Genomic DNA, 11678 nt, shown 5'->3' on the forward strand with positions numbered 1-11678 from the left:
CTCTATAGATTTCAAAGATGCGTATCTTCACATTCCAATATCTGCCAGTTACCAGCGTTTTCTTTGCTTTGCTGTGGAAAAGGAGCATTATCAGTTTGTGGCATTACCCTTTGGTCTTGCCTCCGTTACTCGGGTCTTCACAAAAGTGTTGGCTCCGGTGCTAGCCTTGCTACGCCAACGGGGATCGCAGTACTGGGTTACTTGGACGATCTCCTTCTGCGAGCGGAATCTTCGCCTACTTTGGTGGAGAACCTGGAGATCAAACTACCAACTCTGCGGGAGTTCGGCTGGCTTCTGAATTTTCAGAAGTCTGCCCTGGTTCCGTCCACAAAGCTGGACTATTTGGGCCTTGACTCTGGACTCGGCTGTAGCCAGAGTGCTCCTTCCTCTGGACAAACTCCAGGAATTGCAGACTGCAATTCACCTCCTGCTGTCCAACAAATGGTCATCCCTCTGGACTTGCATGTGGGTGCTGGTCCTGATTGTACCTTCAAGGTGGTTCTGTTTGCACAATTCCATACGAGGTCCCTGCAAAGGGAGAAATTCTGACCAAGTGGGACAAGACTCCGCAGTCTCTGGACAATTGGATCCGGCTGAGTCAGGGAACAAAGTGATCCCTGATGTGGTGGCTTCGCTCTCCGGCGCTTCGGCTGGTCACCATGGATGCCAGCCTGTCCAGCTGAGGAGACCTCCTCGGCAAGCATTCTGCTCAGGGGATCTGAATGCTGGAAGAGTCCAGACTACCGATTAATGTCTTTGAACTCTGAGCGATCAGACTGTGTCTGGATCATTGGACGGATCGTCTCCAGGGATTCCCAGTTCACATTCAATCGGACAATGCCATGGTTTATGTAAATCACAAAGTGGGCACAAGTGCCCTGGCGGCTCTGGAGATAGCCGGCATTTATAAGGTGGGCAGAATGGTTCGTTTGAACCCTCTCCGCTGTACACATTCCCGGGGTGGAAAATTGGCAGGCAGATTACCTCAGTCGGCAGGCGTTGGACCAAGGGGAGTGGTCCCTTCATCCAGCGGTGTTACATCAGCTGTGCCTCCGGTAGGGCACCCTGGAGGTAGATCTGTTGGCATCTTGGCTCAACAGAAAGGTGCAGAGGTTTGTGGCTCGGTCAAGGGATCCACTGGTGGACGCCACAAACGTGCTGGTGGCCCAGTGGGGTCAGTATCATCTGATCTACGCCTTCCCTTCTCTCAAGCTTCAAGCTTCTGCCCAGACTCCTATGACTCCGGACTGGCGTCACCGAGCTTGGTACGCTGATCTAATGTGGTTGGTCGCCAACATTCCTTGGAAGCTTCCTCTGAGGGAGGAAATGCTGTCCCAAGGACCATCCTGCTTTACAGTCGCTGACTTTGAAAGCTTGGCTGTTGAACGCCAGGTGCTTAAGGATAGAGGTTTGTCTGGGTCGGGGATTCCTACGTTGTTAAAAGCTAGGAAATCTACTTCTAGGAAGATCTACCATCGTAAGTGGAAGACGTACATTGCGCGTGTGGGTCTCTTGAGGTTCATCCTCGCTCCTTCTCGTGGCTCGGACCCTAACCTTCCTTTATCTGGGAGTTGAACAGAAATTGGCCAGGAGTACCATCAAGGACCAGGTATCAGCCTTGGTGGTCTTTTTCCAATGACCTTTGGCCACACATTCCCAGGTGTGTACTTTTTTCTTCAGGTTGTCTAACATTTGATTCCTCCAGTGCAGGCTTCATTGCCGCCTTTGGATCTTAATTTGGGGCTTTCCGCTCTACAGAAGCCTCCCTTTGAAAATATTTGGGAGATTCCCCTGCTTATGCTGTCCCAGACGGTGGCCTTTTTGGTGGCTCTCTCTCTGCATTGCAGGGTGTCGGAACTGGCCGCGTTATCCTGTCATTCACCTTATGTGGGTGGCGCTTAACCCCTGTCCGTCATTCCTTCCTAAGGTGGTCTCTGACTTTCATTTGAATGAAGACCTAGTGTTGCCTTCCCTGTGTCCCAGGCCTAAACATCCAAAGGAAATTGCCTTGAATGCCTTGGATGTGGTCCAGGCTATTAGGGTGTACCTGGCAGCTTTTAGGAAGTCAGACTCTGTATTTGTGCTTAAGGATCGACCTCGCAAAGGGTTGCCCGCTTCCTCTGCGGCCATTTCCTGATGGATCACACAGACGGTGGTTCAGGCCTATTCCAGCAGGGGTCAGGTTCCTTCTTTCCCTGTCAAGGCACACTCTACTAGGGTGCTTAGTGCCTCCTGGGCTTTCCGTCATCAGGTGTCAGTGACGCAGGTTTGCAGGGCGGCCACCTGGTTTTCGGTGCACACTTTTACAAAGTTTTATAAAGTGGATATGTTGGCATTTGCGGATGCTTCCTTTGGCTGCAAGGTTCTGCAGGCTGCTGTTTAAGAGGACCTGATCCTCTTTGAGGGTTTATAGTTTTTTCAGGTGGGCACCAGTTGTTTTGGTTGAGCCCCTGTTGCCTGGTTGGCCACTGTTTAGCCTTGGGAATTGTTTGCTGTTTCCCACTCCTCATGTTAAACACTGCTTTTGGACGTCTCAATGGTCAAGAATGACAGGAGCTGTGTCCGTCAATGAACGAATAAGAAAATGGGATTTTTGACTTACTGTAAAATCCATTTTTCTGATGATCATTGACAGACACAGCACCCACCCCTCTGTGGAGTTATAATTCTCCTGACACTGCTTGTAACAAAACTGAGTGACTATAGCAGGAAGAGAGAGTATACCCCCTGGGACTGCCCATGGGTGTAGCCAGAAGTTTTAGCTGCCTAGTGTCCTACTCCTGTAGGGAGCAGCATAACCCTATAGTCAAGAATGACAGGAGCTGTGCCTGTCAATGAACATCAGAGAAATGGATTTTACGGTAAGTCAAAAATTCCATTTTACCTTGCTCTTATCATGCTTTATATGTGAACATAAAATGCAATACGTAAAGCTTTTTATTCCACAAAAATAAAACAATCCTGCTTGTAAAGCTGGTCTGCACATACCACACTATTAACATGCATCTGCATCCTTTAGCATTCATAGTTTGCTTTAAGTGTCTGTTTTTGCCCACATTTTCACTGTTTTCCCGGTTTTAGTTTACTTTTTCTGCTTGTTTTCTCCCCAGTGAGGGCTGTCGCCGGGAAAACACCATGAAGAACGTGGGATGTCGCAAATATGCATTTAGCAGTCTGCAGCTGAAGGCTTTCCCAAAGCATTACAGGCCTCCTGAAGGAACGTATGGAAAAGTGGAAACTTAGGGTCTCCTAAATGATTCCTGGGGTTTCCCATACAACCTCCCTCTGTAAATACGAATGAATTCATGCATATATATGACTTATTTTCTTTTTATGTTTTTGGAGACAATGCCTGCATAAACTGAGCATGCACTAAAGGATCATGTGGTACAACATTAGTTTGACTTCTCACCAAGGCTGCTTAGGAACTGAACACTTGAATACAAGCTTGTTACTGACTTTCCTAAAGAGTTTGAACGAGTGGGAGAAATCTATTGGCTGCCTTTGCACACAGTTTTAGTAACTCCCCATTGATGTTGCCTGCAGTTAAGGAACAAGTAACACATAGCATGTTTGGACTGCAGCAGTATAATACAGTGAATCTAACGAATATGGCCTCATGTATGAAAGTGTGTAATAGAGTGTGCTCTTATTGCTTTTAGCGGACTAAGAAAAATAAGGTTGCTTTTGTACATGAGGCCCAAAGTTTTTATGTGTTTTAAGTAACTTGAATGAAATGTAGTTCTTATTTAAGGTTATATTAAACATACTGTAATTAAGAAGGAATTGACTTCTTCCGTTTTTCCACACAAGTTGTTCCAAATTTTTTGAAAGGCAGTTAATTTTAATCAATGCTCAATAGTAGTTTAGCGCATTAACTTCTGTTTTCTAAAGCGCCCACTTAAAAGATGGATGGAATAACTCATAAATGCTATGAACGAAATACTTATCACAAGTGTCATCTACATACTGTACAGACGTTAGGGAGCACTTTCTTTTTTTGTGCACTAAAATTTTGCAAATGATCCTATTACCCCCTCCCCCTTTCCTTGGTTTTGGATTGGCCTGTAAAAGTAAAATTCCCCTATATATGTGCGATTGCCTAATAATGGGTTTGTAAGACCATGGCACATGTAAGTCCAGCTAACTACTGCTCTAACACCTCACCTTCAACAGTCATGCAACATTTTTTTTTTTCTTCTTAAAATTAAGCTCCAGACAAACAGATAAATACACATGTGAAATACATATAAAGGTTCTGTTTTGCCTGCCTTAGAATGTGTATTTCTATCCATCCAGTTCCAAGATTCAAACAGCCCTCTGCTATACAGCACAGTAAGGTGACACCATTTTCTTTATTATAGTTAGAGCTGCATTATTGCATCTTGATTTTATATACCTAGAGTTCAGCTTTAAAATGTTTGATCGTCACAATTGCAATAACACTGAAAATCTGAATATTTCTTGGCTCTTAGCTATAAAGTAGAAAATGCCCCATTGATCCCTCCAAATTGTCTTGCAACAAGCAAATGAAAATGAGTGTTTTTTTTTTAATTAATATATTTAACAGTATATAACAGACATAGGAGCAGTAAAATGTTGTGCTGTTAGCCATTAATAAAACCATAAAAAAATTTAAATTAGACGTAACATTTGTTAGATAACTCAAATTTTGAATGATCATTTTAAAAATATGTTGGTGAACTTCATTGTCATGATGAAGAAGCCTAACAGTATGAATTTTAAATCTGTTGAGGTAATAGTAGTAATGGTGTCCATAAAACTATTTTTTTTTATGATCGTAAATTATTAGTTGTATATTCTAAATTACAGCAAGTCAGCTAGAGCCCACTTAATTTCCTGATTGGAAAGAAGTCCAGCATTATATAGCACTTTCCTCCTCAACCTCCCAGTCCAAGGCCACCCTTTTCATTGGATTTCCCTTATTTCAATCATGGAAGCTCAGCATCACATTTGGGCATATCCACAGCTTACTGTTTTCAGGAAGCTATGTACAGCACCCTGCCAGCCTTCCATTATATAGAGAAAAAAGGGACCTAGTGGTGATGTCACAGGGTCTAAAAATATAAGGGATAAAAGAAAATGGAAAGGTTTTCTTTCTTATTAACATGTTGATGAATTTAGATGGGGAGAGGTTGGAGAAACCAGTGAAGGCTAAATACAATATATGCGAGGAAAAGGAGACGAGGAATGTTTCTGTCAATTAGAAGCACTAATAATTATTGGTCAAGAGTCACAAATAAGATTGTAGTGGGTTTAAAGTAGTTCTAAAGCCTTGAGGTTCTATGCACTAAGGTACAAAAAAACCTGCAGGAGCCCCCCTTCTTATTTTCACTTGAGCCCGATCTCATTTAGCAACATGCAGGAGAGGAGCGGCTCTTGCCGCAATCTCCCTCCTTATTGGGCAGGTAGATAGCAGCGGCAGACATTGGCTCCTGCTGCTGTCAATCAAATGTCATGATAGCAGGGTGGGGCTGAGTCACCCAGTCTGTGTCAATAGACAGATTGGGTGGCTCGGGAGTGAGCTGCATAGGTGCCCCCAGGGAAAGTGGCTTTCCCTGGGGGCACTCGCCGAAGAGGAGGGGCCTGAAGCGAAGGCAGGGGACCTCAGAAAAGGAGTATCGGGGCTGCTCTGTGCAAAACTATTGCACAGAGCAGATAAGTAGAACATGTTTGTTATTTTGGTTTGTAAAAAAAATGGCTTTATAATCACTTAAGGGATTAGGGAAAATCTCTTTCCATGTATGCCCTCCCATCATTTTGTTATTGTCTTGGTAATATTGCATTTGTCTCTCAACCTGATTATTATATTGCCTAGTTAGGATACCTTTTTTGCCATTAATACTGCCCACAACATGTCAGAGCTTATATGTTCTGTAAACAATAGCTAATCAATAGCAAATAATCAGAATGCTAGTATGAGTATAAAATGAGACAATGTGTTTTAGATCTTCATAAGGATTTTAAAATTGTGTCACTTCTCAGCCAAGTGCAAGAGGAAAAACCATGATATTAGGCTGATTTTTTTTTTTTTTTTTTTTTACCTGCTACTAACAGGTTTATAGCATGTATTATCTAAACAAGACCTAATATATTATATTATTATTAGGTCAATGTTAAAGATGTTAATGCATACCAGAGGAAAAAAGGTGGGGAATTTACTAAAACTGATGCACACAGAATCTAGTGCAGCTGTGCATGGTAACTGATCAGCTTCTAGGTTTTATTGGCAAAACTTAATTAAACAAGCTGCTGGTAGAAGCTGATAGGTTACTATGCACAAATGCACCAGATTATGTGTGCACCAGTTTTCGTAGATCCCCCCTTTCCTCTGTTTCCCCCCCCCCCCCCACTTCAATAATGTTTTAACATGAAAAATACTCCGTTATAGGAAAACGTTTATATGTTGCTCATTCATATATTGGGATTAATGAAGCAATTTTTTTTTTTCTGTTTGTTTTTTTAATTTCATTTTAATTAAAAAAAAATAAAAAAAAATTAGGCTGAAGACATGCAAATTTATTATGCAACAATTTAAAATGTATACAACTTTGTTATTGAGTTAGATTATGGCATCCACTTTTGATATTGTAGAAGCTGGAGACCCCAAACTGAAAGAATTGATAGCACTGCTGTGTTTTTCTCATCCTTTTGAGTCTGTTCAATGTAATGAAGGCTATTGACTTCTCACAGTCCTACAATGCATGTTCAGTTGAGTGTGTGTGTGTGTGTGTGTGTGTGTGTGTGTGTGTGTGAATATATAGATAAACTATTTTCCCATTTAGTCAACCAAAGTCATTATCATTAGCTAGCAAACTCCCAGTCAGTTTTGTAGAACTAAAAACGTAAAATGATATCAAATCTGTGAATTATGTTGTTCGCCAAATAATAATAAAAGGAATCTATATCAAATAGGATTATATTTATAGAGTGGGCCTTAGAAAAAAAAAAAAAAAACATTTATTGTCTTATTGCACTGTGTATGTATATGTAAGTAAAAATATACTTGTGGCCAGTGCTTTAGAATCCTCATGATTCTCCTCTTTTAAAGATGTTGTTTGCTTGGTCAGCAGTATCCCTTCCAATTTTGTTGGGATTCAAGGAAAATGGGTAACGGCCTGGCCTTGAATCATTTGATGTTTTAAGCCCCGTACACACGTACTGATCGTCGGCCGAACGATCGGCCGTCTTTTGTCCAGGGCTGTCGTGTCTGTTGAAAACTGCAAAAGACTGCACACGAATTTTGTCGGCCAACAACAGCCGACTGCAGAAGTGATGTCATGTGATGGTTAACTTTCCTTGTCTTTTTTTTCTTTTCTGAGCATGCCCAGTCTTGCTAATCTGCTGTCTGACGGCCGAAATCTGTACTGACTGGCGAACAATTGGCCGTTCTGGTGTTGGCCAACAAAAATTTTAATGCCTGCACGATAGACTCTGTTCGGCCGAAAATGCGCTGTCGGCTGTCGGAAGCATCATACAACAAGCCTACAATTGGCCGAACGGTCGCCGGCCGAATATTTACGGCCGACAATCGGTACGTGTGTACGGGGCTTAAGTGATGCTTTTTATTTCCTGTCAATTGAAGGACACAGCAATTCAGAAACATTCCGGTTATACAGCTGCCTTCAGGAGGCTGGGACACTGGCAAACTGATTGTAAGCCAGCCCCTTAGAATCACTCTACCCAGCATGGCTCAGTTTTTTCCTAGTGTCTTAGGTGATTGGATGCCTTTTGGGTCTTTTGAAAAAGTCTACCACCTGCCTTGCTTTGTGGAATGTTTTTTATTAGTTGACTTCAATCAAATGTCCTCACTACATATCATCTACATATCTGCTTGATTTGGTTTTTATAGTGGCTACCTGTATCAGCTGTTCTTTAACATTAGCTTTGGAGGCTGTACCTGGACCCCTCTGTGCTGGACATTTAGGGCTAGCTAGGAATGGTTCGGGCACTGGGCTCTGCATTGTGGCATTTTCCAACCTTGATGTACTGTGTTACTCGTGTAACCCTGTCTCTGAATTCGGCTGGTTGGGCTGAAGCACCAGGAGCTACAGCATCGTTTGAACTGCTGGCCAGTTTTTCAAATTTCTTGTCACCGCTGGTCGTACCACGTCATCCGCTAGGCAGACTTCTCTGTTCTTCCTTTTCTGCATTTCAGTCTGAAGAAAGCAGCAGGGGTTTTGGGTTTCATAGTCTCTTGTTGGTACATGCTCAGTCAGAGTACCTTCAGATGGAATTCTCCCCCCCCCCCCTCCCGTGGCCAGGATCTATTGGTCTCCTGTCCTTATTTTGAGCATCAAGATTGATTTTCTGTAGCCTTCTATGGTCATAGATTTCTTTGCCTTGCAGGCATCTTCACCTCACCTAGTTCATATTTGGCTGTTGGCCCTTCAGGTAATCCTAAATTGCAGATGGTCCCTAGTATTGCTTTCCCAGGCCTGCTGAGTAGAATAGGGGTTAGATGGGGCTGCCTTCGATTTTTCTGTTACTGCCCAAAGGTCCTGAAGGGGAGGGTGGGGGGGGGTGTTAGCATAACTCAGCTGTTTCTGAATTCCTGTGTCCCTCCTCAGTCCAAGAAAAAACATTTACAGGGAGCACAAAAATCCTATTTTTTTCACCAATCACTTACACGCAGCAGTATGAACATATGGTGCATACAGATCTGGGTTGTAAATTTTTTGACAGGTAGGCAGCCTATTAACCTCTACGGTGCTGTAGATTTGCCCAGTCCCCTGACACTTTTCTGGACCCTGATAGTATCTCTCTGCTGGACAGCCAATGGGAACTGTTAGCCAATGTGTCCACATCACACAGGCCATTAAAAGGATAACCAAGGAAGGACCACTCCTTGTGTCAAAAGAAGAGAAAAGATTAGGGACTGGAGTTTTGCTTGACCACAGCTTTAGGTAAGTAAAAAGGGCATTAATAGGCTGTTTTTTTTTTTTTTAATGTTGTGCAAGTGGTCAGTTAGAGGGGGTAAGGGACATGGTTAGTATTTGCCTGAAATAGGCTTTAAATATCTCTTGATAAAGCATTGGGAAAGACTGAATTCACCATTACAAAAACATAAATTTCAGAACTACACGCTAATTAAATATGTATACCTAATATAAAGTTACTTTTAAAAAAGGCCTCAAGGACCAATAATAGTACTTGTTTTCCACACATCCAGGTGCGAATTTAGAGGAAATATACAAATTATCACAGATTAAATTGGTAGTATAACAAGAAAACATGCATTATTTGTTACTAGTGACCAGTCTAAGATTGTGGGCTTCTACTTTCAAAGTGCATGAAAGGAAAGCTGACCACATCCCCCTGTTCCTTTTTTAATTTGTGTTGGAAAATGAGAAGATGTGGTCATGTGGAACACAGGGGTTCTTTAGACATTGTTCTACAGCATCCTTCGATATCTTTGGAGCCAAGCTTCACTAGATGCCTCCTAAATACGTCATAGTCTAGAATCTATATGTGTTCTGCTAGTTTCTCTTTCCTAACAGAATTTGTGCAGTTGACTTTCTTTATATAGTCTATAAATGCCAGTGCAAGATAAATGTCTTATTTTCATACAAACGACCATTGTGCATTGAATATAGCCTAGTCATCATACCACACAGACAGAAAATGTAGTTTTCCTTAAATCTTTTACTTTGGAAATGCCAGAACACATAGGTCTCTTTGTTATAGAAGTTCATATGATGCAGATAAGTACAGTAATACCTTGGTTTGCGAGTATCCTGGATTATGAGTGTTTTGAAAGACGAGCAACATTTTTTTTTTTTTTTTTTTATTTTACCTTGATATATTACATAGTTACATAGTAGGTGAGGTTGAATAAAGACAATAGTCCATCCAGTTCAACCTGTGTAAGTGTGTGTGGCTGTAATCATCTCACATAGCCCTGAATGTTCTGATCCTTGAGATGTACGTCTAAGAGTCTTTTGAAAGCCACCATACTACCCGCAGAAACCACCTCTTGTGGTAGAGAATTCCACAATCTTGTAGCCCTAACAGTAAAGAACCCCCCCACGTTGCCTGAGGTTAAAACGCTTCTCCTCTAATCGCATTGTATGGCCTCGAGTCCTCATGCAATCCCTTTGACTGAACAGCTTTTTTTCTAAGCTGAGATCCCCATTGAGATATTTATAAATTGCTATCATGTCCCCCCTCAGGCATCTCTTCTCCAGGGAGAATAAATCAAGCGATTGCAGACGCTCTTCATAATTAAGGTCCTCCAATCCCCTAATCAGTTTAGTTGCCCTTCTCTGGACTCTCTCCAGCTCCAATGAGCGCTGTCTTGATATACGAGCAGTATTAGACTCACAATGGTAAAGTGGTTTAGTATAGTATAAGCATGCCATCCCCTCTGTTACTTAACATTGTGTGCCTGTACTGTATATAAAAGATGCTGATTTCTACTGTATCAGAGTGTCTCCTGCGCTCAAGTGACTCCTCGTCTCTCTGCTCTCCCCGGCGTGCGGGGCCGAGCACTCCAGCTGACGTCATCCAGGGAGCAGAGAGCCGAGGAGTCACATGAGCGCCGGGAGACACTGTGATACAGTAGAAATCAGCATCTTTTATATACAGTTCAGGCACACATAATGTTTAACAGAGGGGATGGCATGCTTATACTGTACAGTACTGTACTTAAGATATGATAGCAGCATATCTTTATTCATACCAATAACTGTTTGTGGAACAAATCATCTGTGTGTCCATTATTTCTTATGGGAAAATTTGCTTTGATGTACCAATACTTTGAATTACAAGCATGCTGCTGGAACGAATTATGCTCGCAAACCAAGGTATTACTGTAATTTATGAAATAGCCATGTTTGTTACTGACTTGTATGGGGGGAAAAAAGGGGCTTGGTAACCATATAGCTAGCCAGTCTATTGGTAGCCATTTAGGATTATCCTTATCTTCTGTCAGTAGTCAGTGTGTACTTATTTGTACAATTATCCTAAACTTTGTTCTCGTGTTCTCACACATTGATAGGTGTGCGTGTGTTTTTGTGATGCCACTAGATAGGTACATCTGTTATAATGTCACCTGATGTGCTTGGTAGTGGGGCAGTTAAGATGTTCTGACATGAATGAAGCATCATGTGATGCTTATTGGTGGCTGACAATCGCTGTAATAAAAGTTTGGGTTTCAGGCTGTATCTCTCTGATGTACAAAATCCTTTGCTCCATAATGACTCTAGCTTGTACACGGTATGCACCAGCTCGGCAGCTGTAATTTATCTTTATGATAACTGTAAGACCACATACACAGAGTGTGGAATGTCAGTGTTCCCCTTTAAAATGGAAAGGGAAATGGGGGGGGGGGTTAATAAAATAATTGCTTGTAGGTCCCTGCTTTAAAGTCTGATAATGTTTGAGGTCCAGGAGTGATCATGGAACCTCCCATCCTTTGCCCCTATGAAAAGCAGGAGAAACCCAGTGTCTAATAGGGTGTTGTAGAGGTGGGAATGTTAACTTGGTCATGTTTTGTAAACTTGTAAAGATATTGTATGATATTTTTTTTTTTTTTGAGGCTTTTATACTTACGAAGCACTTTTCACTTTTTAATGTATTTAGTTTTGCCAGTATTATGTATATGGTTGCCATAGTAATATTTTACCTCTGCTCTGTGCAATTGCTGTAAATGTGCT

General features: G+C 42.0%; 1 protein-coding gene across 2 annotated transcripts in view; it reads left to right on the plus strand.

Moving 5' to 3' along the window:
• Positions 1-3809, plus strand: part of INPP4A (inositol polyphosphate-4-phosphatase type I A) — a 146562-nt gene extending 142753 nt beyond the window's left edge. For both annotated transcript variants that reach the window (XM_082244965.1, XM_082244968.1), the window contains one exon: positions 3111-3809. In XM_082244965.1, the coding sequence (XP_082101091.1) occupies positions 3111-3243 (133 nt within the window). In that variant the 3' untranslated portion in view covers positions 3244-3809. The remainder of the gene's footprint in view (positions 1-3110) is intronic.
• Positions 3810-11678: the final 7869 nt, after the last annotated feature.

Source organism: Pelophylax lessonae (genome assembly GCF_965119305.1).
Source record: "Pelophylax lessonae genome assembly, chromosome: 2".
NCBI classification, from domain to species: Eukaryota; Metazoa; Chordata; class Amphibia; order Anura; family Ranidae; genus Pelophylax; species Pelophylax lessonae.